Source organism: Crotalus tigris, unplaced genomic scaffold, assembly GCF_016545835.1.
Source record: "Crotalus tigris isolate CLP2741 ecotype Arizona unplaced genomic scaffold, ASM1654583v1 scf7180000018371.15429387391:27106975, whole genome shotgun sequence".
NCBI lineage: Eukaryota > Metazoa > Chordata > Lepidosauria > Squamata > Viperidae > Crotalus > Crotalus tigris.
The window spans coordinates 20,358,705-20,382,772 of NW_024096970.1; the positions used below are offsets into that span (position 1 = coordinate 20,358,705).

A 24,068-nucleotide genomic window follows, 5' to 3' on the forward strand; every position below is an offset into this window, starting at 1 on the left:
ACCACTCAACCTTCTTTGCTCTCCCCAAAATGGTGAAATTAAAATTCAGCCATTCTGCTGCCAAATTTTAGTGATATTATTTTTGGACTATTTGCTGGCAAAAACGGAAGTAGAAGCTGAGGCAATTAATCCATGAAAAATAGAATGCAGGGGCAGGATAGGATAGTTGGACAATGATGCGGTAAGCTAGTATGCCAAATAGTTAAAATTGAGGCTAGGCAACTGCCCAGACAGATGCAGGTCTATCCTAAAGGCAAATGGTCATGACAAAGAAAAATTGTGTTATTTGAGTATGTAAAACTAACAGAGCTTGAAGGTCTATGTGACTGTTCACACATTGTGTGTGTGAATCCTGTCTAACCTTTTCCTTGATTAGGATACTGTTTCCAAGACACTCCAAAAGACTGCATCTTTTGCAGAATTGTATTCATATGTATCTTATAAATAGAAACAGGTGTTTATCTGTGGTAGCAACTTTATCTCACAACATTTCTCTTGAGATAGAATCCAAGGCTTATTTTGCCACATATAGTATTGCATTGGCCTTGCTGGAATATTTTTCAACCATATTTTTTATTAGATTTTTATCCTGCTTTTATTATTTTTATATAACTCAAAGCAGCAAACATACATAATACATTTTCTTCCTCCCACTTTCCCTACAAAACCAACCTTGTGAAGGGGCTGAGAGACAGAGGGACTGACCCAAGGGTCCCCATCCAGCTTTCATGCCAATGGCAGAATTAGAACTGAGTCTCCTAGTTTCTGGGCCAGTACCTTAACCCCTACACCAAACTAGGTCTCTCACCTATGTTGCAAGTTTTGAGGTTGGTCCCAAGAACCTCTTGTTCTAAAGCCTGCTTGTGCTTCAGTCAGAATATTCTCTTCTCCAAGCAATCCTGAACTGTCCCCACAGATATCTAGAGCAGGGCTTTTCAAACAGTGGTAGCCAAACCACCTGTGGTACTTTGCCATGTGGCAGGTGGTATGCGACTGCTAGCCAAGTGTAGCAGGGGAGGAGAATGAGCCTAAGCAGCCTGAGGGAGAGGCAGCTGCAGCTGCATGACTGACTGGGCTTGGCAGAAGCCCCAGGAGCCAGCAGGGCTCCAGCTGATTGGCGCTTCCAGAAGCAGCTACGAGCTGGAGGTGAACTGAAGAAAACGGGGGGGGGGGAGTAGATGAGAGGCTATAAAAGGAGGTGGTTTGGGTGGGGGAAGGAAAAAAAAGACAAGAGGAAAGGTTTAATCCCTTTAAACATTATAAGCCACCCAACCAACAGAGGAAATAGATGAATTTTTTGCTAGTCAGCTAACTAAGGTATGTACTGTAGGAAGCACATCACAATAGTAATGGGGGACTTTAATTACCCTGACATCAACTGGGAGACAAACTCTGCACCAAGTGGAAGATCAAACAGATTCCTGACAAACCTAGCAGACAACTTTGTCTCCCAAAAAGTAGAGAAGGGAATTAGGGGATTAGCCATATTGGATTTAATCCTCACTAACAGAGATGAAATGATAGAAGGTGTTGAAGCCATAGGAACCTTGGGGGGAAGGATCATGCAATATTGGAATTCAACATTATGGAAGCACAAGCAATAGAACACAGTCAAATTAGAGTCTTGAATTTTAAGAGAGCTAATTTCAATAAACTTAGAGAGAGCTTGGGAAGGATTCCATGGATGAGGATCCTCAAAGGGAAAACAACCAAGAAGCTTGGGAAATTTTGAAAAGTGAGATAATAAAAGCCTAGGCTAGCACAATACCAACAAAGAAGAAAAACAATAGTTCTCAAAAGAAACCAGCATTGCTGCATAAAGAACTCTGATAAATTGAAAGATAAAAAGGACAAGTATAAAAAGTGGAAAGAGGGGCACATAACTAAAGCAGAATATCAGCAAATAGTCCGAGCCTGCAAAGATGAAGTGAGAAAAGCTAAGGTTCAAAATGAACTAAGGCTTGCAACCAAAGTAAAAAATAACAAAAAAAGCTTCTTTCAACATGTAAAAAACAAGAAAAAGGTTAAGGAAATGATTGGTCCATTAGTGGGGGAAAATGGCAAGAAGGTGACAAGCAACAGGAAGAAAGCAGAACGTGCTATACTGCATTCAGCTGATGCAAGAGCTGTAAGTCTTGGGAGACTCCACCATGATAGTAGCTAGGCCCTGACTGGATCTCCATTTTATTTATATTGTATTTATACTGTATTTAAACTCCATTTCACTAACTAAAAATCAAAAACAGCACCAGTACATTCAGGACAAGTGCATCTGAGATTCCCTGTATCTAAGAACACTTGCTTTGCAGCTGTCTTCCGCAGTACCCTTTTCAAACTTGGAAACTGTCCTATCTGTAAACAAATCACTAGCCTACAAGGACAGATTATTTATCTAGGGTCTGTAATCTCCGCTCTTCAGGCAGAAATTAGGTGTCCAGTTCAACTACTCTAGTAAGCCTCCGTGCTATCAGCCCCCTCTACCACAAAGATCCTGCAGGAGAAGGGCAGTGTGGACAACCGTGGGATCTGGCAGGGTGAGAGCTGTGAAACATAAACCCAAAGCTTTCGCTGTGTCCCTGCACAACAGTCAGTGCCCTTGCTGACCTTAATAGGGACATTAAGGAGACAGGTAAAGGTATTTGTGAAGATAACTCAAATAAGCAGGGGATTGTGGTCCGAGATGAAGAACTAGATTTCGACATGGAGAAGTGTGAATCAGGTATTATACATCAGTCATGCAAGAACAGAAAGGCACCCAAAAAGAGAAGCTACTTTCTGGCAGGTGATTCAATTATAAGGGATGTAAATTTAGGAAAGGACACAGAGGCTTCGAAAGAGGTCAGGTGTCTTCCAGGTGCTACTGCCAGTAGGGAAAAGAAGCGTATTTCTAAAATAATCAAGAATGGCAGCAATGACTGTGATGTGGAGGCTATCGTACATCTTGGCACTAACGATCTGTCCCAAAAAGATGTACTCGCTGTGCAGAACGATTTCCGGAACTTGGGGAAAGAACATAGCAGAATAGGCTGTAGGCTTACTTTCTCAGAGGTTTTACCAGTGTATAAAGAGCAAAATGGAAAAGGCCAGTGCATAGCACAATTCAATATGTGGCTAAAGGAGTGGTGTAAAGGGGAAGGCTTTGGATATATTAGTCACGATGTCTGTAGCTGGTCCAATGAAAAGATGTACAAAAGAGATGGTTTGCATCGTTGAAAAAAAGGGACTGAGTTACTTGGCTATAAATTCACAGATTTTCTGGAGGAAAATTTAAACTAAACAGTGGGGACAGTGAGTTAATTGATACAGAACAACCCTGCCCCGGCAATCTAAAAATTATAGGGCTATCAGTGCATGTAACATAGATGTGTGTGTGGACAAGAATACCAACCTTGCTGTCAAGCAAAATCAAGCCTCTAATAGTGAGTGCCACACAAAGTGCACTAACCAAATAGGTGCTAAGACAATAGGGGAATTCAGGCACCATACAGGTTATGTAGAAAGTAAACACAGGACCAGTCATAAAGGACTCAAATGTCTATACACCAATGCACAGAGTATGAACAGCAAACAGAGTGAACTAGGGCAGATATGATATTGTTGCCATTATGGAAACATGGTGGGATGACACCCACACATGAAACATACAGCTAGAGGGATTTAAATTATTTAAAAGGAACAGAACAAATAAAAGAGGAGGTGGAGTTGCTCTCTATATAAGAAATAACTACATCTCTACAGAAATAGAGTACAACAATGAGAAAAAAACTGTCTTGAATGCATTTGGGTCAATATAAAAGGGGGGGGGGAATGACATTGTCATAGGTGTATACTACAGGCCACCCAACCAAACAGAGGAAATAGATGAACTTTTTGCTAGTCAGCTAACTAAGGTATGTAGGAAGCACATCACAATAGTAATGGGGGACTTTAACTACCCTGACATCAACTGGAAGACAAACTCTGCACCAAATGGAAGATCAAACAGGTTCCTGGCAAACCTAGCAGACAACTTTGTCTCCCAAAAAGTAGAGAAGGGAACTAGGGGATTAGCCATATTGGTTCTAATTCTCACTAACCGAGATGAAATGATAGAAGGTGTTGAAGTCATAGGAACTTTGGGAAGCAGTGATCATGCAATATTGGAATTCAACGTTCTGGAAGCACAAGCAATAGAACACAGTCAAACTAGAATCTTGGACTTCAACAGAGTTAATTTCAATAAACTTAGAGAGGGCTTGGGAAGGATTCCATGGATGAGAATCCTCAAGGGGAAAACAACTCAAGAAGCTTGGGAAATTTTGAAAAATTAGATAATAAAAGCCCAGTCTAGCACAATACCAACAAAGAGGAAAAAGAAGATTTTCAAAAGAAAACCAAAAGAAACCAGCATGGCTGCATAAAGAACTCTTGACAAATTGAAAGATAAAAAGGACAAGTATAGAAAGTAGAAAGAGGGACACATAACTAAGTCAGAATATCAGCAAATAGCCTGAGCCTCCAAAGATGAAGTGAGGAAAGCTAAGGCTCAAAATGAACTAAGGCTTGTGACCAAAGTCAAAAATAACAAAAAAAGCTTCTTTCAACATGTAAAAAACAAGAAAAAAGTGAAGGAAATGATTGGTCCATTAGTGGTGAAAGTGGCAAGAAGGTGACAAGCAACAGTGAGAAAGCAGAACTATTTAATTCATTTTTTGCATCTGTCTTTACACAAAGGGAAAAAACAGACCAACCTATCAAAAAATAGTGCCATAAAAAAACAGAATAGAAACACAGGTTAAGATAGGCAAGAAAATGATGAGCACCTGTCCAGCCTACACGAGTTCAAATCGCCAGGACCAGATGGATTACACTCCAAGGTTCTCAAGGAACTGGCAGATGTGATCTCAGAACCACTGAACTATATTTTTCAAAGATCCTGGAGCACAGGGGAACTACCAGAGGACTGGAAAAGAGCTGATGTAGTTCCCATTTACAAAAAAGGAAAAAAAATGGACCCAGGAAATTACCGAACTATCAGCCTGACCTCAATACCTGGGAAGATCCTGGAAAAGATAATCAAACAACGAATCAGCGAACACCTAGAGGCAAACAAAGGCATTACTAAAAGCCAACATGGGTTTGTCAAAAATAGATCATGCCAGACAAATCTTATTGTATTCTTTGACCAAGTGACAACATTAGTGGATCAGAGGAATGCTGTGGACATAATTTACTTGGACTTCAGTAAAGCATTTGATAAAGTAGATCACAACCTATTATTTGACAAGATAGAAAAATGTGGGGTAGACAGCACCACCACCAGATGGATCTGTAGCTGGCTGACCGGCCGTACTCAGTGTGTGGTTCTCAGTGGAACCACATCTACATGGAGGGAAGTGTGTAGTGGGGTGCCCCAGTACTCTGTTCTGGGCCCAGTGCTCTTCAAATCTTTATCAACGATTTGGACGAGGGGATAGATTGGGAACTCATCAAATTTGCAGACGACACCAAGCTGGCAGGAATAGCCAACACTCTAGAAGACAGGCTTAAGATACAGAAGGATCTGGACAGACTTGAACACTGGGCACTATCTAACAAAATGAAATTCAATGGTGAAAAAAGCAAGGTTCTACATTTAGGCAAGAAAAACCAAATGCACAGATATAGTATAGGGGATATTTTGCTCAATAGTAGTAATTGTGAGAGGGACCTCGGAGTCCTAGTGGACAATCACCTAAATATGAGCCAGTAGTGTGCTGCAGCTGCCAAAAAAGGTCAACACAGTGCTAGGATGCATTAACAGAGGGATAGAATCAAGATCACGTGAAGTGTTAATACCACTTTACAATGCCTTGGTAAGGCCACACTTGGAATACTGCATCCAGTTTTGGTCACCACGATGTAAAAAAGATGTTGAGACTCTAGAAAGAGTACAGAGAAGAGCAACAAAGATGATTAGGGGACTGGAGGCTAAAGCATATAAGGAACAGTTGTTGGAATTGGATATATCTAGTTTAATGAAGAGAAGGACGAGGGGGGACATGATAGCAGTGTTTCAATATCTCAGGGGCTGCCACAAAGAAGAGGGAGCGAAGCTATTTTCCAAAGCACCTGAAGGCAGGACAAGAAGCAATGGATGGAAACTAATCAAGGAGAGAAGCAAGGAGAAACTTCCTGACAGTTAGAACAATTAACCAGTGGAACAACCTGCCTCCAAAAGCAGTGAATACTCCAACACTGGAGGTTTTTAAGAAGAGACTGGACAGCCATTTCTCCGAAATGGTACAGGGTTTCCTGCCTGAGCAGGGGGGTTAGACTTAAAGACCTCCAAGGTCCCTTCCAACTCTATTATTATTATTATTATTATTATTATTATTATTATTATCATCATTATCATTATCATTATATTACTACTACTACTACTACTATATCATATTTTGAACTCTAGTTGATTTAAACAAAATTGTACTTACCTGGACACATTTACACCAACGAAGCCAGACCACACACCTTCACGTATATGTGGTTTAGATGATGGACGCTTAAGAAGTAAAAAAGCAATATAAAAGAAAATATTATTATTTGTCAACATTTGTATTCTATACTTGTGACTCAAGAGGGGGACTTTTATAATGGCTAATAATTATAGCCAAATCAATGATTATAACCAAAATATTATTTTTACGGTCTAAATGCTACAATTTAAACAATGGACTGTTATTATGTGTACTGGAACTCTGTCAAGTATTTCATTCACTTTCATGTTTTTCTAATCTTATATTAATCTAATATTTAAAAACTGTTAAAAACCTTACCTTCTTCCATGCACATTTCTCCAAATGTATGCATTTTAATTTACACTTTTTCTATTAACATTTTTCTGTACTTCTTGTAATACAGGAGTGCAACTATTAAAGGATAAGTTGAATTGGAGAAGGAAGATAGAGAATGTAACTCTTAATAGTTCACTGAGATTTATCAATGGCTTTTGAAACAACTATCTGTGGACTTTTTCTTCATTACCTAGTTTAAAGGGATAGCTGAGAAAAGTCCAGTGATTCTAATCCTAATCTAATCTAATGTCCTGCAAGGACATTCCTGGAAATCATATGGAGCACTATTCTACCCTTTGGCAACTGGGGTACACCAGGTTTGTGTCATTTTGTTTCTGCTTATTAATATCAATTTTTAATATTTAATAAGTCATCTGAATATTTGGATTAAGGTCCTGTTACCATAAGAATGACATAAAAGAATATCTTCCATTTCTACAAACATTTTCTCAGGGAACTGAAGTACTGTGGGTGGGAAAAGCCTGCTCTCTGAATAAAATTGTGAGAATATGCTGGATGGTACCACAATATCCTGAAGAAAGAATGGAAAGAATTATTCTGGTCTTGGTGCTATCTTGGTTGTATAGATGCATTAATTATTATGTTCCACTTGCAGACTTTTAGTTGGCTCCTTTGAAATCAGGATGCTCAAGTACACAGTTCTATGGTCTGATTCTGCAATGCTCTTATTTTTTAAGACATGATCTCCAATAATGCTTACTGTTTAAAAGATACAAATTGAACTGGTTGTCAAGCAGTCTAACAATGTTTGTGGATTAGTGTTTTTGTAAGTTTCTTCAGCAATAATAAGGCAAGAAAAATGGACAATCTTTAAAAAAAATCACAAAGAATGGAAAACACTCCTGAATATTAAATTCGGGGGGATGGGGGAACACTTAGCATTTCCTATAGCTATTGAGATCATTGGTTTTTAGGTAGACCATCATGTGGGAAATGGACAATATTTGAAATTGGAGGTTGCTGCCTGCTGGAAGGAGGAGGCATGACCCAGCATAACTCCCTAACAGGAGCAAAAACAGTCATTCTCCAAAAATAAACAGGGAGAAGGAACAAGCCAAGTGCTGCAGTTTCAACATACCAGATTTCTTCAGCAAAGGGGGCGCAGAAGGGCAGAAGGACAAACAGAGCTTAAAAAGCAGGAAATAGCTTCCTTATATGGGCTTATCCGCAAGCGACAGAGCTCAGTCGACTGGAATGATTGTGTCACAAAATGTGAAGCCTTCAGGGGCTGCAGTGAATGGAGTTTTCTGATCTTTAAATTATTTCTCCAGATTCTTAAGATGCCAAAGCCAGGAGACTATAGTGCCAAAAAAGGAGCATTTTTAACTGGGATAGTTTAGAGAAACACACCACATATGGATGTAAAAGACTACATACATAGAAGACCCCATACATATTTTTGTCATAGAATACTGAATTCCTAAACATTTATTAGATACATTCCCAAACATTGATTAGATGCCTTAAGCCAATATATTTGAACTACACATATGTACAAGATGTCATTTGTTACACTTTTTTAAAAAATCCTATCTCTAATAGCTTTTTCCTAACCTGCAAGTAGTTTATACCTGTATATACCATTATGGAGCTTTCCTCAAAGCAAAGCTCCCAATTTGCTCCTATACTTTAAAGGGAATATAAGGTATTTAAATGAGAACAGAGATTACAACACCACAATGATTACAAAAATAATATTTTTCAAAATTCAGCAATCATGTGAATCTATAGGAAATGTGCATCATTCTATAGAATATCCCACAGTTCATGAAAGTTTTAATCCAACTAAGTCTCACGTTTTTCATTTATACCACTGATTAATTCCCTCCCCAAGGAAGAGAGATTACAACAGAAAGCAATACCAATAATCAGCATTATTCCAAGTCTACCATAGTCCTCCATCTCTTCCTCCGCCGCCGTGTGCAGTCCCAAAAAGAAAAGAAGTTTGTGGGCAGTCCCACAAACAAAAGAAGTGGGACTAAAAAAGTTCAATCAATCAATTCCAACTTGGCGAGATCTTTTTTTTTCATGAGAAGTTGGAATTGATTGATTGAAATTTTTTAGTCCCACTTTTTTTTGGGGGGGTGGGATTGCAAATGGCAGAAAAGAACTGGGAGCCGCAGTAGAGGGATGAAAGAACTGCATGTGGTTCCAGAGCTGCGGGTTGTCGACTCCTGGCCTAGACTGTTAATAGTTTCTTTCAATAAAAATAGCAGTTATATATCCTTTAGGAATATTCAGTATCTATATTAGTTAAAAACAACAATATCCTAACCAAATCACAATCAAATGAGGCCACTGTTTCCTTCTTGAGTCTGTAACACATTTAATAGCTCTCTTTGGGTCTTGTAAAGAAATATTAGCCATGATGAGGGAAAGATACAAGTTTTAGGGATATAGTCATTAGCTATGAATGGGTTGAGGATTTCTGAAGATCTTAACCTTCTTGGTCCATTATCCACTGTGTTGTATGTTTGGAAACACGTTAGTCTACCATTTTCTAGACTTCTCCCTCATTTTTTTCATTATGTGTGCTATACATACTGGCTGAACTAACTCTATGCTTGATTTTAATAAAAATGCTAAATCACATAAAATATAGTTTTTCAGTACAGAATGGCTTGGAGGATTTGTTGTTAACACAGTTGATGAATTATTAGAATAGAAAGATGAATTTAATAAGTATCCCACAACCATAAATAAAAATGTGTACATGGTGTGGATAAACAAAAAATAAGGACAAAGAAAGGTACTAGATTCAAACTTTATAGTAGACAAGAGTTGCAGTCCTGGACAGGCTTCTCTTAAGAATAAACATCCCACTAAATTCAGCAAGATAACTTTCATTTAAACAAATATAAATTTCAGCTGCTGATTAAAACATTAAGAAACAGAAAGTAGTTAATTAATATTTTTAAATTGCAAAAAGTAGGAGAATTTGAAATAAATGGTATCATGGCTGTTAAAAGCAGAAGACTTTAAATATTGGCATAAACTTTGCAAGAGCAGTTAGAAGGGTAACTGAGTAAAAATGAGATTAGACAAAAATAGATTAGTCAAGAATTAAAATAGTAGGATAAAAGTAAAGAATACCTAATAGACTATATCCTTGCAAAGTTAGAGACAAAAAGGAGGCGTACAGGGATAACTGGAAAGAAAGGTAGGATCAAAAGGAATTTCCATTTCAAAAGGTATTTGATCATTTTAATGTCCCATCTGATGGGACCACGAATTAGGCCTTCTCTGTCATAGCACTGCCCCCTGAAATATCCCCCGCCCCCCCGAGATTATAACCCTATTAAAATGGGCACTCAAAACTTGGCTCTTTCTCCTTGGACTTTAGTGAGTAGAGGATTCCTTAATGGACAATTGATATGAGAAAAATTGTCTGATGACAATAAGGATTTTAGAATTATGTTATTTATCTGAATATTTGCTTTTTGTATTATTTATATTCTATCATTTAAAATTTATATTGTATGCCATATTGGAATTGGATGACATATTATTTAATTAACAATACTGCATGTAAGGGAAGTACAATATATTCCTTCACTGGAACTGAACAGGTCTCTGGTGTTACATCCAAATAAATGTTGTTTTATATTGCATCATGACAATACATTTATTCCAATGGAAGCAATCTTTGTTTAAGAAATCATATAGATCTCACAACCTAATTACCAAGTATGTTATCTTATAGAAGTATATATAAATTGCTACTATGTCTAAATTACTATTTATCCATAGAAGTATTTTTCCTTAATATAAGTGTGGTGCCTCTTAAAACTAACCCCTACTTTAAACCTTTGAAAAAGATTTAAATTTTCAATATCTCTTGTAACTGGTTTGTCTCTTGTCTTGTTTAACTCTAACTGCAAAATATATTTTTATTGTCCTTTTATCTATGACCATGTTGTTAATATCGAAGTATCCAAACTATTTGGGGAGACATAATCCATGGCACAGTACATTATATCTCATTAGTCTTCAATGTTGCAGGGCCAGTCAATGTGAAGAATAACAGCATTCAAATAATAGTCATTTTCCTCATCTTTTGGTGGGCTCTGGTTAGAAAGAATTCAAAAAATGAAATACATGGTAGAAATAGAACTTTTATATAACCTTTCCCATGCGCTTGTGCTCAACATTCAGCAATGATCAGTGCACTAACACTGAAGACCAAATTGAAAAGTACTGGGAAATATAGATGCTTAAAAGAGTTATTTTGAGGAGAATGATGAAAAATGTAATTGAGGATAAGAAGATAACCCCAGCAGGCCAAAAATAACTAGGCAGCTATTCAGGGTTCTACAGGCTAAATAAAAGACTTTGGGGAGCTTCAGGCTGAATGAGGCTACAGATCATTTTAAGAAAGCTGACCTAATTAGGGAACATGAGTTCAGCTACATTTTTTAGATTCCTATTAGAGAATCTGGCAACATTCCAAAGGAACAGTTGGAAGTCCAACACTTCTTGTACAGGCAGCTGGATGGCTTCAAAAGAAGAAACACTGATCCATTCCACAAAGACTTCCATGGGATGGGCAATACTAATTCTGATTCTCCTTTGATGGAAAATATGTTTATATATTTAAAGTACATGTTTTGAAAAGAGTATTCAAACAGAAAATCTCTGCTGACCTCCATGTTTCCGTATCGTTTATTCAAAGCACATTGTCTTCCCATATTTCCACATTTGAGTTTTATGTCCCAGAAGGACATGATAATTTACTTTGGTTAATCTAACCATATGCCCTGAATTAAATAAAAAACCCACGAATAGGTGGAACAACAACTAAACTGTTGAAAGTGGACAGTTCCCATCAATGTTACTTTAAGCTATTAAGAATAATATCTGATTTGCATGATATAATAAATATTGCAATAATTTATTTCTGTGTTTGCTGACTCTACTTTAAGTTTGTATGGATTTAAATTTGCTTGTTATATATAATTAATGTATAATTAATATTAAAATCTTTTTTTCATTTTGGATGAAACAAACCACAATTAAGCAAAAAGGTCTGAATGCCTCCTTCTCAGTCACAAGGAAAAAGAAGAAGCATGAAGGAATAAAATCCAAAATTCACTGCTTATTTCAGGTCATTATTATAAGAAATTAATATTACATGAGACAATGAAAAATGTCAAGTCATAGCAGGCTTCTTACAGCAAGAAGCTGGCTTAGAAATTTCTTGGCAAACATTATCTTATTTCACAGTCTAAAGAGATTATTTGTTCACATCCCAAGATCTAGAAACACTGTTTGGCAACAAGCATACGATCCTTTCTAGTGCCACAGTTGGGCTTTTCAATTTTATATCCTCAAAACTTCTCAGTTATACATGCTGATACTACATGAAATTGTACAAGAATATCATTTGAACTAATGTACCATCACTATAATGAGAATAGTACTCTTGAAAATTGTTTATTATCAATAATATGTAGAATGGGAGAAAATAAACTGAATTAAATTAGGTAAGATAGATGTGCTACTGCTAAATAAGAAATGAACTCAGGTTCAGCTTCTTTAGACAGGGTTGCACTCCTCATAAAAGAGCAGGACTTTGAATTTCAGCTGTTGTTGGATACATAGATTTCAGCAATGGCAAAGCAGTTTTTAACAATTATACTTAGTACAACTAATACAACACTTCTTGAGCTGGCAAGATTTGACAGCAATTATTTATGCCTAGATTATACCCTGTCCTAACTATTACATGCTCAGTACATGAAATATGCCTAAGCTGCTAATTATTAAGAGAGAGATTGCAAGATGTCCATACTGAAATATCTACACTTTTGGTCAATTACTTCTCAAGCATAATCTAAGATGTTGTACTAACTCTTAAAGCCCTACACATCTTAGGACATGACAATATGAAAATCCATGAGATCTGTTAAAAAAAATATCCATTCAGATTTGCTGAAAAGGTCCTTCTATAGATGCCCATGCTGTCAGAGAATTGTCTGTTCCTTACACATATTTTTGCATATAAATGAACACTGAATAATTTGTTATTTAACTGAGGTAATCATAAGAAAATATTCCAGCACTTTTATAATTTGCCAGTGACATTATGACATGCAGAAATCAATCTCAAATATGGTGAGCCAGAGGAATAGAATAGAATAGAATAGAATAGAATAGAATAGAATAGAATAGAATAGAATAGAATAGAATAGAATAGAATAGAATAGAATAGAATAGAAGCTGGAAGGGACCTTGGAGGTCTTCTAGTACAGCCCCGTCAAGCAAGAGAACCTATACCATCTCAGACAAGTGACTGTCTAACCTATTCTTAAAAATCTCCAGTGATGGACCCATGATTTCTGGAGGCAAGCTGTTCCACTTGTTAATTGTCCTCACTGTCAGGAAGTTTCTCCTTAATTCCAGATTGCTTCTCTCTTTGATCAGTTTCTAACCACTGTTTCTTGTCCTGCCCTCTGGTGCTTTAGTGAATAACATGACTCCCTCTTCTTTGTAGCAGCCCCTCAAATGCTGGAATACTGCTATCATGCCTCCCCTATCTCTTCTTTTCTTTAGACTAGCCAAATCCAAGTCCTGCAGCCATTCTTCCTATGTTTTAGTCTCCAGGCCTTTGATCATCTTAGTTGTTCTTCTCTGAATTTTTTTGAAACTCTCAACATCTTTTTTGTGATATGGTGACCAAAATTTGTTGCAATATTCCAGGTGTGGTCTTACTAGGGTTTTATAAAGCGGTACTAATACCTTGCGTGATCTTGATTCTATGCCTTTATTTATACAACCCAGGATTGAATTGGCTTTTTTGGCTGCTGCTGCACATTACTGGCTCATAGTCAAGTGATTGTCCACTAGGACTCCAAGGTTCCTCTCACAGTTACTGTTTTTAAGGAAGGTTTTGCACAATCTGTACTTGTACCTTTGATTTTTCCTGCCTAAATGTAAAACTTTGCTTTTCTCCACATTGAAACTCATTTTGTTGGATAGGGCCCATTGTTCAAATTTGTCAAGATCTTTTTGAATCCTGAGTTTGTCTTCTGTTGGCTACTCCTATGTTTGGTGTCATCTGCAAATTTGATGAGTTCCTCTTCAATTGTCTCATCTAAGTCATTGATGAATATATTGAAGAGTACTGGGCCTAAGACGAAACCTTGTGGTACCCCACACTGCTTACTTCTCTCCATATGGATGTAGTGCCGTTCAGGACTACTCTTTGAGTACGGTTTGCCAGCCAGCTACAGATCCATCTGGTGGTGATGTTGTCTATTCCAGCTTTTTCTAGCTTACCAAGTAGTAGGTTGTAGTCTACTTTATCAAATGCCTTACTTAAGTCTAAGTCTACTACGTCCACAGTATTTCACTGGTCTATTAGTTTAGTCACTTTATCAAAGAATGAAATAAGATTGGTTTGGCATGATCTGTTTTTAACAAACCCGTGCTATTTGATAAAATGATACCAATAACCAACTTACTAATTACTTCAAAACATTTATGTTGTAAATGATTACTTGGTAAATGGTTATCCAGAATTTAACTAACCAGTTTTTCCAGCTCTGTCACAGATCTTCTATGGATGGATGTATAAAAATATAGCATGTAATGAAAAGCTATATTTGACAGCATGTTCCAGAAGGACAAGATTTCTACAACCAGCAGGTCTCACAATTAGAAAATCTATCTATGAGTACTATATCTCAGCTGCAAAAATACAGACAACTACCGGATGTTTGCAAACTGCCAAGATTCGCTTACGTAAGATAGACTGTGTAGAAATCTGATAGATAATCAGTTATTGTATAATATTCTGTTTCTTTGTGGCCAATTATTCAACTGGAATTCTGCAGCTCAATATGGCTATCCTTACATTGCTATTTGAGTAACATGCTCCATTTATCAGTCAAATCCAAGCCATCCAGACAATGTTGCTCAATTCAGTTACACCTACCTGTGCAACTGGAGAGTTCATCTGGCTAAGGTGGTTTTCGTCTGGGAAGTAATCATGATGAGCACGTCTACCCATCTTTACTACCTGCATGAAGAATATTAATGTAGTTATTCAAAAGATCTCCCTCAGAACTACACATAATAATGGCATACAGGGATAATCAATCTGTGCTGACCCTCCGAGAAAAACGTTCGCCCGGGAGGCTCTGCAGCAAGTGTGCCGTTTAAAAGCCTTTTTAAAGACCGGCGCGCCAAGTCTGAATTTTTCAGCGGAACTGCGGCACAAACTTGGCTACGCGCCTACCCAGAGAGACCTACTCGGGGGCTTCGAGAGGGCGGGGGGGGAGGGGGGCCAAGACCTCAACCGCGAAGTCTGGCCAAATGCCCGAGTAAATCACGCAAGGCGGGCTGTAAAATAGGCCAGGAGAAATGTCCCTTCGTCACCATGGTAACCATGTCCGCGCTCGCCTTACCCCCTTGCAGACCTCCTCATCCAACTCCAACTCGTCCTCCATCCCTCAGGCCCAACGTGCCGGAACTCGAGATTGGGGGGGGCGAGGAGCCGTTTACTTCCGGGAAAAAACCCGCCTTTTAAGCGTCCATAGCAACCACGACTTCCGCTTAAAGGGTCCGCGTTCTTCTGGCTGGGAGGATTCGAGTGACGGTGCTGACTTGACAGTATTCTTTGCTATCGCCCTGGAGTATTTAATTATGTAGGTGCTAGTAAGGCACGTGTTTAAGCATTGCTCAGTCTTAAAAAGAACTACTGCAAGAGAACTACGTCTCTAAGTCAGGGATGTGTGGAGGCTCAAAGTGGACAAGCTACGAATGTTAAGAAAACTAAGAATTAAATTTAAACTTAAGTCTAAAATAACACTAAAAACTAATAAGAAAAAGAGACGTGGAAAGTTTAATGCAGAGGTGTCAAACTCAATTTCACTGAGGGCCGCATCAGCATTGCGGTTGCCAGGGTGTGTGTGTGTGGCCAGAGTGGGTGCAGCCTACTGGGTGGGCGTGGATGGAATGGGTGGGCGTAGCCAGTTCTACATCATTTGTGTCAAGGGTGCCTATGGGGGCCTGGGCAGAAGTGGGACAGATCTGAGGGTCTCTGGCAGAAGGGGGTGGGACGGGGGCAAGTGCCAAGGCATGGTCCACCGGGGCAAGTGCCAAGATGGCCACCACAAAATTGTACATTGGCTCCCGGCTGGTCTGGGCCAGGACCAAGGCAGCAGGGGCCGTTCCCTCACAGTTTCCAGGATAGCTTCGTGGGTCACATGAAACCACTTCGCGGGCTGCATCCAGCCCCCGGGCCTTGTGTTTGACATGTCTGGTTGGTTTAATGCCTAAGAGGCTTTGTTCGTTTGTGTTTCAGATGTAGAAAGTCTTTCTCCCTGAACCAAATGCTTGATTTTCAAGAGACTGAACCCCAGAGAATTTCTCCTATTAGAAATTTCCACACAAGTAATTGTTTTTCCATAAAAAGCAATGCTGGAAATTGCATTTATATGCTAGGTGCGCAAGTACAGGCTAGCAAAGCAGTCACATGAATGCTCTTATTATACAATTTTTGCTCAGTGTAGAGCAATTTGCATAAAATGTCCTTTTTCGTTACAGCTTACAGATAGTGAAGTTTGATCAATGTATGTTCTTGTAGCTGTTTCTATTACATTGATATATATAATGTTAATTGATTCACTGGGCACTAATGACTCAATCTTTATGAGAAAGGATGATTTCCTTATTTTCTAAATAATTAAATTGCTCCTTTCTATTTTCTTCCTCTTTATACATTTAAAGAACTGTTGTCATTGCTTTATTGTACTTTGGTTGCTATATTTTATATTTGAATATTGTTCTGTAACAGAAAAGTAAAGTACATATTTAACATTAAATCAATTAAAATGTTACCTATGGATGCAAGGAATGGCATATTTCCAACAAGCATATTTTCATTCTAAGAGCCACTAAATAAAACTGGAAATAGGTTGTTACATGAAGAGATATAGTTTATAAAAAAAAAGAAAAGTCGCTTTAGGTACACTTTAGCTTTAAGATGCAAGATATTGTTTAGCAGCTGGAAATAACTGGGAGGTGAGGACGATATAATGCCAAAATATTTAATCCATTTTCCGTTTCGGGAACAAGCTTCCTTGAAAACCATTCCAAGGGGAGCTTCTCCTAAAAGTGAGGAGAGCACTGTCCACCAGAGGGCATTATTCGCTTCCTTGGCTGCACTTTATTCCTATTTTGCAGTGATTTATGTAATAAATAAAATTAATGAAGTGGGGCGGGGTCACGACATACAGCATAGTTCTTTTTTATTGTGAATTTTAAAGATGCTTAAGAAAAAAACCAGATGGGGGAAAATAAAAGAAATACAAAAGATGATTTTACAAATTATAAAAATTAAATTAAAAAGAGAACACACGGTAATTCCAAGCCGCTTGCTAAATCAGTTCGCGACCTCACATTCCCAACACTTTACAAACAAAACAAAACCAGAGGGAACACCCAGCTCTTCAAAACACAGCGTAATTGTTTCTCTCTCTCTCTCTCTCTCTCTCTTCAGGGTCAACCTCTTGTCATGACGCTGTTACAGCAACTATGAGACCGGGCTTTTCGGTGCTGTAACATCGTAATATGTTCAAGCCATAGTTAAAAATGAGGGTCTTCGTTAGAATTCACCTGATCTGCCAGGTTTACTTGGAAGAAATCATTCCGCCAAGCTTTATATTTGAGTATAGCTGCGGGATCGAATCACTTCAGTTAATCAAAAGCCTTTAGTACTGGGGAAGGACTGAGTGCAGGATCATACAGGTGTGCCAACACATAGATTCCACTTGTTGGCACCACCGGTGATCACGAGATCATGGCAAAACACCAGCACAGAAAGGACGCTTGGGATGCTTCGGGGACGTCGGTTGCAATCGAGGCACCTCGAAAAATTTCCGACCAATTTTCCCTACTTTAATCTCACGCCCCTGGATATTTTTCCTTTTTAAAAAAAAAGGGAGGGGGAGGAAAGGCGGTTAGCGCGCTGATACAGTTCGTGGGGCCGAACCTTTTAGCTCCTACTGATCACTTCGTGGAAGCTCGGAAGCCGAAGCTCCCAAGCGCCACCGCCTTCCCAGAGCGGAAAGCGCCCCATTAGTCTTGCGCTGGACGCGAAGGCTGGGCTTGGAGAGAGCCCTCGGTTGCTCCCCCTGTGCCCGGCCCGGTCTCAAAGACGTCATGGGAGGGAGGTATAAAATTTCAAGCGAGAGAAACCGAAGCAGGCAGTGCGCCTGGCGAGAAAAGGCAGCGGAGGCGACGGCGAAGGGGTCCGAGGGGAGCTCGGCGGCGGTTTGCGAGCGGGACGGCTGGCTCTCGGCGGAAGACAAGAGGTGGCTTCTGCCAGAAACTGGGCACCCGGGCGACGGCGGGCGAGCTCCGAAAGCCGGCCAGGGGCACCGCTAGCCGCTCTGCCCGCCCGCGCCCAGCTCAGGAGCGAGAAGAACGGCAAAGGCAGGTCGGGCACATCTCTTGAGGGGACCCCGTCTCGGCGCACTTCCCACCGGCATGGCGAGCGACGAAGCCGCCGGAATGGAGCGCAGCGGCCGCCGCAAGTGCGCTCTCGGCCCCTGACCCGTGCGCTCCCCGCGGAGTCTTTCGGGCGTCTGCCCCCTCCGAAGCTGCCCAGCGGCGCGGCGGGATTGGGAGCCCGGGCGAGGCGGTGAAGCCGGCAGCTCGTCCCTCCCCCGGCCCGATTTGCCCCCTCGCCCTCATGGAGAGGAACCCCGGCGGGGCGGGGCGCCGATCCGCTTCCTCCTCTGCCTGGAGAGCGGCCGGCGGTTCTTCCTAGGCTAGGAGTCCAACCCGCTCCCGAGGCCGGCGGGGAGATCCTTCATGCCCCTTCTCGCCAAGTGCCAAACTGCAGGATCTGCTTGGTCGCCCGCGCCTTTCCGCCCGCGCGCTTTCCTGCGGAGTTGCCCCGCCGCCCTTTCCCCACCTTGCCCCACGCCTGAAGATGCACTTGCACGGGACTTTGCTGCTCCTCTCGCTCCTGAGCTTGGCCACCGTCAGCCTGTCGCTCTCCTCCTGCACGACGCTGGACCTGGAGCACATCAAGAAGAAGAGGATAGAGGCCATCCGGGGCCAAATCCTGAGCAAACTGCGCCTCACCAGCCCTCCGGAGAGTGTGGGGCGAAGCCACGTGCCCTATCAAGTCCTGGCTCTGTATAACAGCACTCGGGAGCTACTAGAGGAGATGGAGGAGGAGAAGGAGGACAGCTGCTCTCAGGACAACTCGGAGTCCGAGTACTACGCCAAAGAGATCCACAAGTTTGACATGATCCAGGGCTTTCCCGAACACAGTAAGTCCCTGTTTCTTCTGGATTCCCGGAGAAGAGTGGGAAGAGGTGGGAGATGTTGCCTACTGAACATTTATTCAAGAGGAAAAAAAAAATCACAGCATCCCCTCTTGGGAATGGGAAGAGGAAGGCAAAGTCACCAAGCAGTTAAAGATTCTAGAGTGGAAAAGAGGGTGACAACATCTGAGTTTTTGTTGCCTTAAAATGAGCGGGTCCTTGGATTCAGCTTAGATCTGAATCCAAGGCACAGTAGTCTGAGTTCTCTGCAGTTGCTTAGTTGTTTGTAAATTCCTGGTTGCAAAAATAAAGAGCATTTCTCTGCCAGGTCTCTTGAGAGATCTATCCGGATAAGTAGTCCCCCTCCCTTTTTTTTAGGATGCAGAATCTTGTCTGGCCAAGAAGTTGGCAATAGCTGTTCATTGCGGCATTGTCTATCAGTGTGTGGTGACTGCCTGCCAAGCATTGATATTTATGCAAATGGATGAGGGTATACTTGTTTGCATACACTATCAGAGCTGATTGCCTGGATATATATTAGATGCAGAAGTGATCTTTGCAAATATTCTTTGTGTGTGTGTGTGTGTGTGTGTGTGTGTGTTAGTACCCATGTCTGTGTATCTCAGCAAATACAAAAGACATATGTAGGTGTGTTTTCAACATAACCATAAATGTTTAAGTATATGAGTTGGATGTGGAGAGAACATTCTGAATGTGAGAATAAAGTGTATCTGACTTTAGAAATGGCATACAAATTTAACTCATGTTCATACATGATGGGCCAAACAGACGTTAATACCTATCTCTAGCAAGCCTATTTCAGGTTTGGGTCTGGTAGTGTGCTCAGATTGGTTTTCTAATAATGGAAGAGTCGGAGAAAGAGGCTGTGAGTCTCTGGCCATAGCTACTTTTTTCCTTGACTGCCATTAGGTGTCCTCATGGGCTCTTGGATTAACAGCAGAGCTGAGTGGGAGGTGAGACGGAAGACATGGCCAAGTATCCTGGAGGGAGGGGTAGAAAAAGCAACAAGAGAAAAGAATGGCAGGAATATCTTCTATCTAGACTGTTGGTGATGAGTATAGAGGGCTGAAGATGGCGTGAGTGATGAGGGTGAGAAGTTAAACAATTCAGGCTGCCATCTCTGCACCCTTTCTTGAAAATACGTTTTTACTAAGGAAAGTAGGGCTGGCCTCTGAGCAAACACAGATAGCCTCTTGGAAGCCTGTAGCTAGCCTCTCTGAATCCAAGAATTTCAAACATCATGTTTTTGATGTTGTGTAGTCCCCTATCCATGGTAGAAAACTTTTAGCATTCGTAATAAGCAAGCCAGGGCTCAGCTAGTTTCAGTGCCTTGGAATAACATCGTCCCCAAATCCAGCCAGTTTGAGAAGAACCAAGGATATCTACAAAGCTCAAGTAGGAGGGGGGAGGGGGGAGAGAGCAACAAAGAACATGAGTGGGTGGGAGCAACGTACTTCAAGACTGAGGGAGCAAAGAGTTGTTCTGATGCTTTGAAGCCAAAATTATTTTTGAAGGACAGAGTAGATATATTAATATGTTCCATATGTGACTATCACTGCAGATGCTGGGGAAGCTTTCTCCTACGGAGAATACATAATGTACATTCAGCCACAACTGGCATGGTAGATTTGGTTTCTGCTTTGCATGTAATGAAGTAAATCATTCGATGATCAGCAATCAGTATGACTATTGAACCTGCACTCAGGAGCAGAGTTGGAACTGTAAGGAAAATATTTGGAAAATTTGGTCATTCAGCCACTTAAACCTTTTGCCAGTTCTGCAAAACTGTAAAAAAATTCCTTATCCCCCAGCTCCTTCTTCTATATTTTGATGGACATAATAGTTTTGCAGTCACGCTGTTGTTGGAAACCAAAAAGGTGCTGGTGCCATGCCATGCAGAGCCTTGGGTTTCTTTGCACTGGGTTCAATGTCATATCTGAAAGCATAGTCCTTACCCTGGCAACAAGGATCTAAGTTAGAAAGTCAACCTATGTACCCCTATGAGCAGCAACCCTTAAAAAATGGCTTTTCTTGTGAGGGATCCCAACAGAGTTGTTGTTTTTTTAACATCATGACATTATTTCCCCTTCAAGAAATTAATTAAGTTGAAAAATGTGGACATGAGTAAGATTCAAAATAAGAGAGATGGCACAGTAGCTTCTTCATAATGCTGAGGGCATTATGAAAATGATACATAATAAAACAGATATTACAGCAAATCAGAGGAAAAGAGGATTCTGAGTGGTCTTCACAAAGGCAAAAAACCCCAAAGATACAGATGTTGTACATCTGTGCTGTCTCTTGCTATGAAATAGTAGAAATATGGAGCCACTGAAGTTGAAAAACAATAAATGCCCTGAAGCTAAATGAAATTTAAATTTCTGAGTTTCAGCATTTCACTGTGGTAGTGTAATAACAAAAGAGGAGTTAATAAAGTATTGCAGTACCTAGACCAGTGATGGCGAATCTTTTAGAGCTGAGTGCCCAAACTGCAACCCAAAACCCACTTACGCATCATCGAGTGCCGGGTGGGTGTGGCCCATTGGCTGGGTGTGGCCCATTGGCTGGGCGTGGCCCATTGGCTGGGCATGGCTGCAGTGGTAACGGCAGACTGGGTGGGACTAAAAAGTTCAATCAATCAATTCCAACTTTGCAAGATCTTTTTTTTACCTGCGAGAAGTTGAAATTGACTGATTGAACTTTTTTTTTTTTTTGCACATGGTGGCAGAGGCCTAAAGCGAAAAGGTTTTATAAAACCCAGCTGAACGCCAAGGACTGGGGTAACGGCGCAGGTGCCCACAGAGAGGGCTCTGAGTGCCGCCTCTGGCACCCGTGCCATAGGTTCGCCACCACGGACCTAGACTTTGGCATACAGATATCCTTGCCTCATTTTTCCACAGTGAGAGAAATTTCATGGGTTCATTGCTTAACCAATATGGATTTATGTTAAGAACATCATAGAAGGATTATGGAATTATTCGGTATTTGAGTTTAGTTACAAATATAACTAACCCACCCCCACATTTAATTGAAATGTTTCATATTCTGTTCTGAAAAAGAAGTAACCAGTAGAACAAGATGCCTCTATAATTTACTCAATTCAGCCAACTTACTGAGTTGCTTGCAGTGAAAACCACTGCAGTTGCTTTTATTGTTCCTGTGTTGACTTAGATTACATCAATCTTAGCTGAAAGAGGGCCCTATTTGGAAGGTATGGGGAGGATCCAATTATTGAAAGTAATCAATCAACAAACTCTTTAACAGAAGATATTGCTTGAAGCTTGCCACCACCTTTTAAATTTTGCCCCATTCACATCTCCTTGTGTAGTCATATTTTGAGGCACATTTCCCTGAACAAGTACCTCTTAAAGGATAAAAAGATACCTTCCCCACCCTTAGCCAATATGGTTATATTAAATGGGATCATAGGAGTTTTAGTTCAGTAAAGTTGGCACTTTCTAGTTACTTACTCAATTCTTTTCCTGATCCATAGAGAAACTATCTGAACAAATGTCGTTATGCAGGAGATAAATGAAAACACAAGGAAGAGTTGCTTGAAATATTATTTGGGAAATAGCATATTTTGCCTATATGTTCTGTTTCTTCTGTTCCTTGGTACAAATTGGCAAGGAATTTGGTGGAAACTTGCAAAGCTGTACATAAGAGACAGCAAAACAATTAATGGATATAACACATACCTTTCACAAGTTTTCAAAATTGCAACTGGAAAAAAATAATCCACGAATGACCTTTGGGATTCCTATGTCTACCAAGCTGCAATAAATGATGAGATGATGATGCAAATGTCTCCATGTTTTAATTTGACATAAACCGTTTCATAAAAATATATGATCTGTGCCAATAGCAACAATTGTCAGAAGCCCATCTTAAGGTACAGAGAAAGGGAAAGCAGTCAACATTGTTAATGATTTAGCTTTAGTCAAAGAAGAATGATGAGTTACATTTTGTTGATCGGAAGAGGGAACTGTGGATGTTCTTACACAACCAAAGTAGTGAATGCCTGCAGTCCAGTTGGATAATAGAGATATCCTGGATGCTGCTAAGGGAATGTCAGGAACAACACAACAATATAACCTCTACTTAACAGGGGATTTGTGATTTCCCATATCACTCTGGCAGTTGTGTTATGAATAACTATTTTGTGAAAGTTATTACAAAATACTTCTAAAATCCCAAATATGGCCCAACCTCCCAAAAGCTCTCTATTCTACAGTAGGGAAAATCATATTTGATTTGAAGTATGTCTTGGAAAGAAAGTTAACCCAAGACCTGTGTGAGTTTATTCAGGATGCAAAGTCAGCGTATATAGGCAGGGAGAGAAACTTCAGGCCAAGATAAAGGTAGTAAGAGCAGAGGTTTGCTGACATTAACCCAGACTCAACCAGGTAGGGTCTTGCTTACAGTGAGAAGTTGAGCTATGTACTCTCCGGGAGGAAGTGTTGTTTTGACTTGTCTCCTGGGATCAAACAATTTGTATTCCAAGAGACACCCTTGAAGTTAGATCATGATGAAGAAAGTAAGAGTGCAATTTAACCCTGGTGAAAGCAGAGACCTGCCTTGTTGAAATCTGTGCCATTTTCCTCCCTTGCCTGGATGATGGATTTGGTCCCATGTCTTCAAAAGTGGCCAGTATTCAACTTCTTCCTGGCTTTGTCTCTCTGCCAGGTGGTGATTCAGAACAAACATAGAGCCAAACCCATTCTCCTCCCCCCGACCCCCGCCCGCCACCCGAGGAAGTGGGGCAAGTCTTATTCCATTGAGGTTTCAGTGCTGATACAGACAATTCCAAACGGCACACACAGGAAATAGCCCTGGCTCCAAACTGTTCACCAGATAGCTGAAAGTATTTATCTTGTTCCAGGACTTTAGCCCTGCGGAGGAAACAAGATAGCAGAAGGAGGAGCGTTTTCGC

At 40.4% G+C, this 24,068-nt stretch overlaps 2 protein-coding genes across 2 annotated transcripts in view; one reads left to right on the top strand and one right to left on the bottom strand.

Moving 5' to 3' along the window:
• The window catches only part of IFT43 (intraflagellar transport 43), a 75,269-nt gene extending 59,879 nt beyond the window's left edge, over positions 1–15,390 (bottom strand). The window contains exons 1-3 of the mRNA XM_039351683.1: positions 15,242–15,390; positions 14,770–14,853; positions 6,453–6,520 (exon numbers count right to left, since the gene is read on the bottom strand). Coding sequence (XP_039207617.1) covers positions 6,453–6,520; positions 14,770–14,853; positions 15,242–15,283 — 194 coding nt within the window. The 5' untranslated portion in view covers positions 15,284–15,390. The remainder of the gene's footprint in view (positions 1–6,452; positions 6,521–14,769; positions 14,854–15,241) is intronic.
• Positions 15,391–17,225: 1,835 nt separating this feature from the next.
• The window catches only part of TGFB3 (transforming growth factor beta 3), a 28,416-nt gene continuing 21,573 nt past the window's right edge, over positions 17,226–24,068 (top strand). The window contains exon 1 of the mRNA XM_039351682.1: positions 17,226–19,120. Within this exon, the coding sequence (XP_039207616.1) occupies positions 18,775–19,120 (346 nt within the window). The 5' untranslated portion in view covers positions 17,226–18,774. The remainder of the gene's footprint in view (positions 19,121–24,068) is intronic.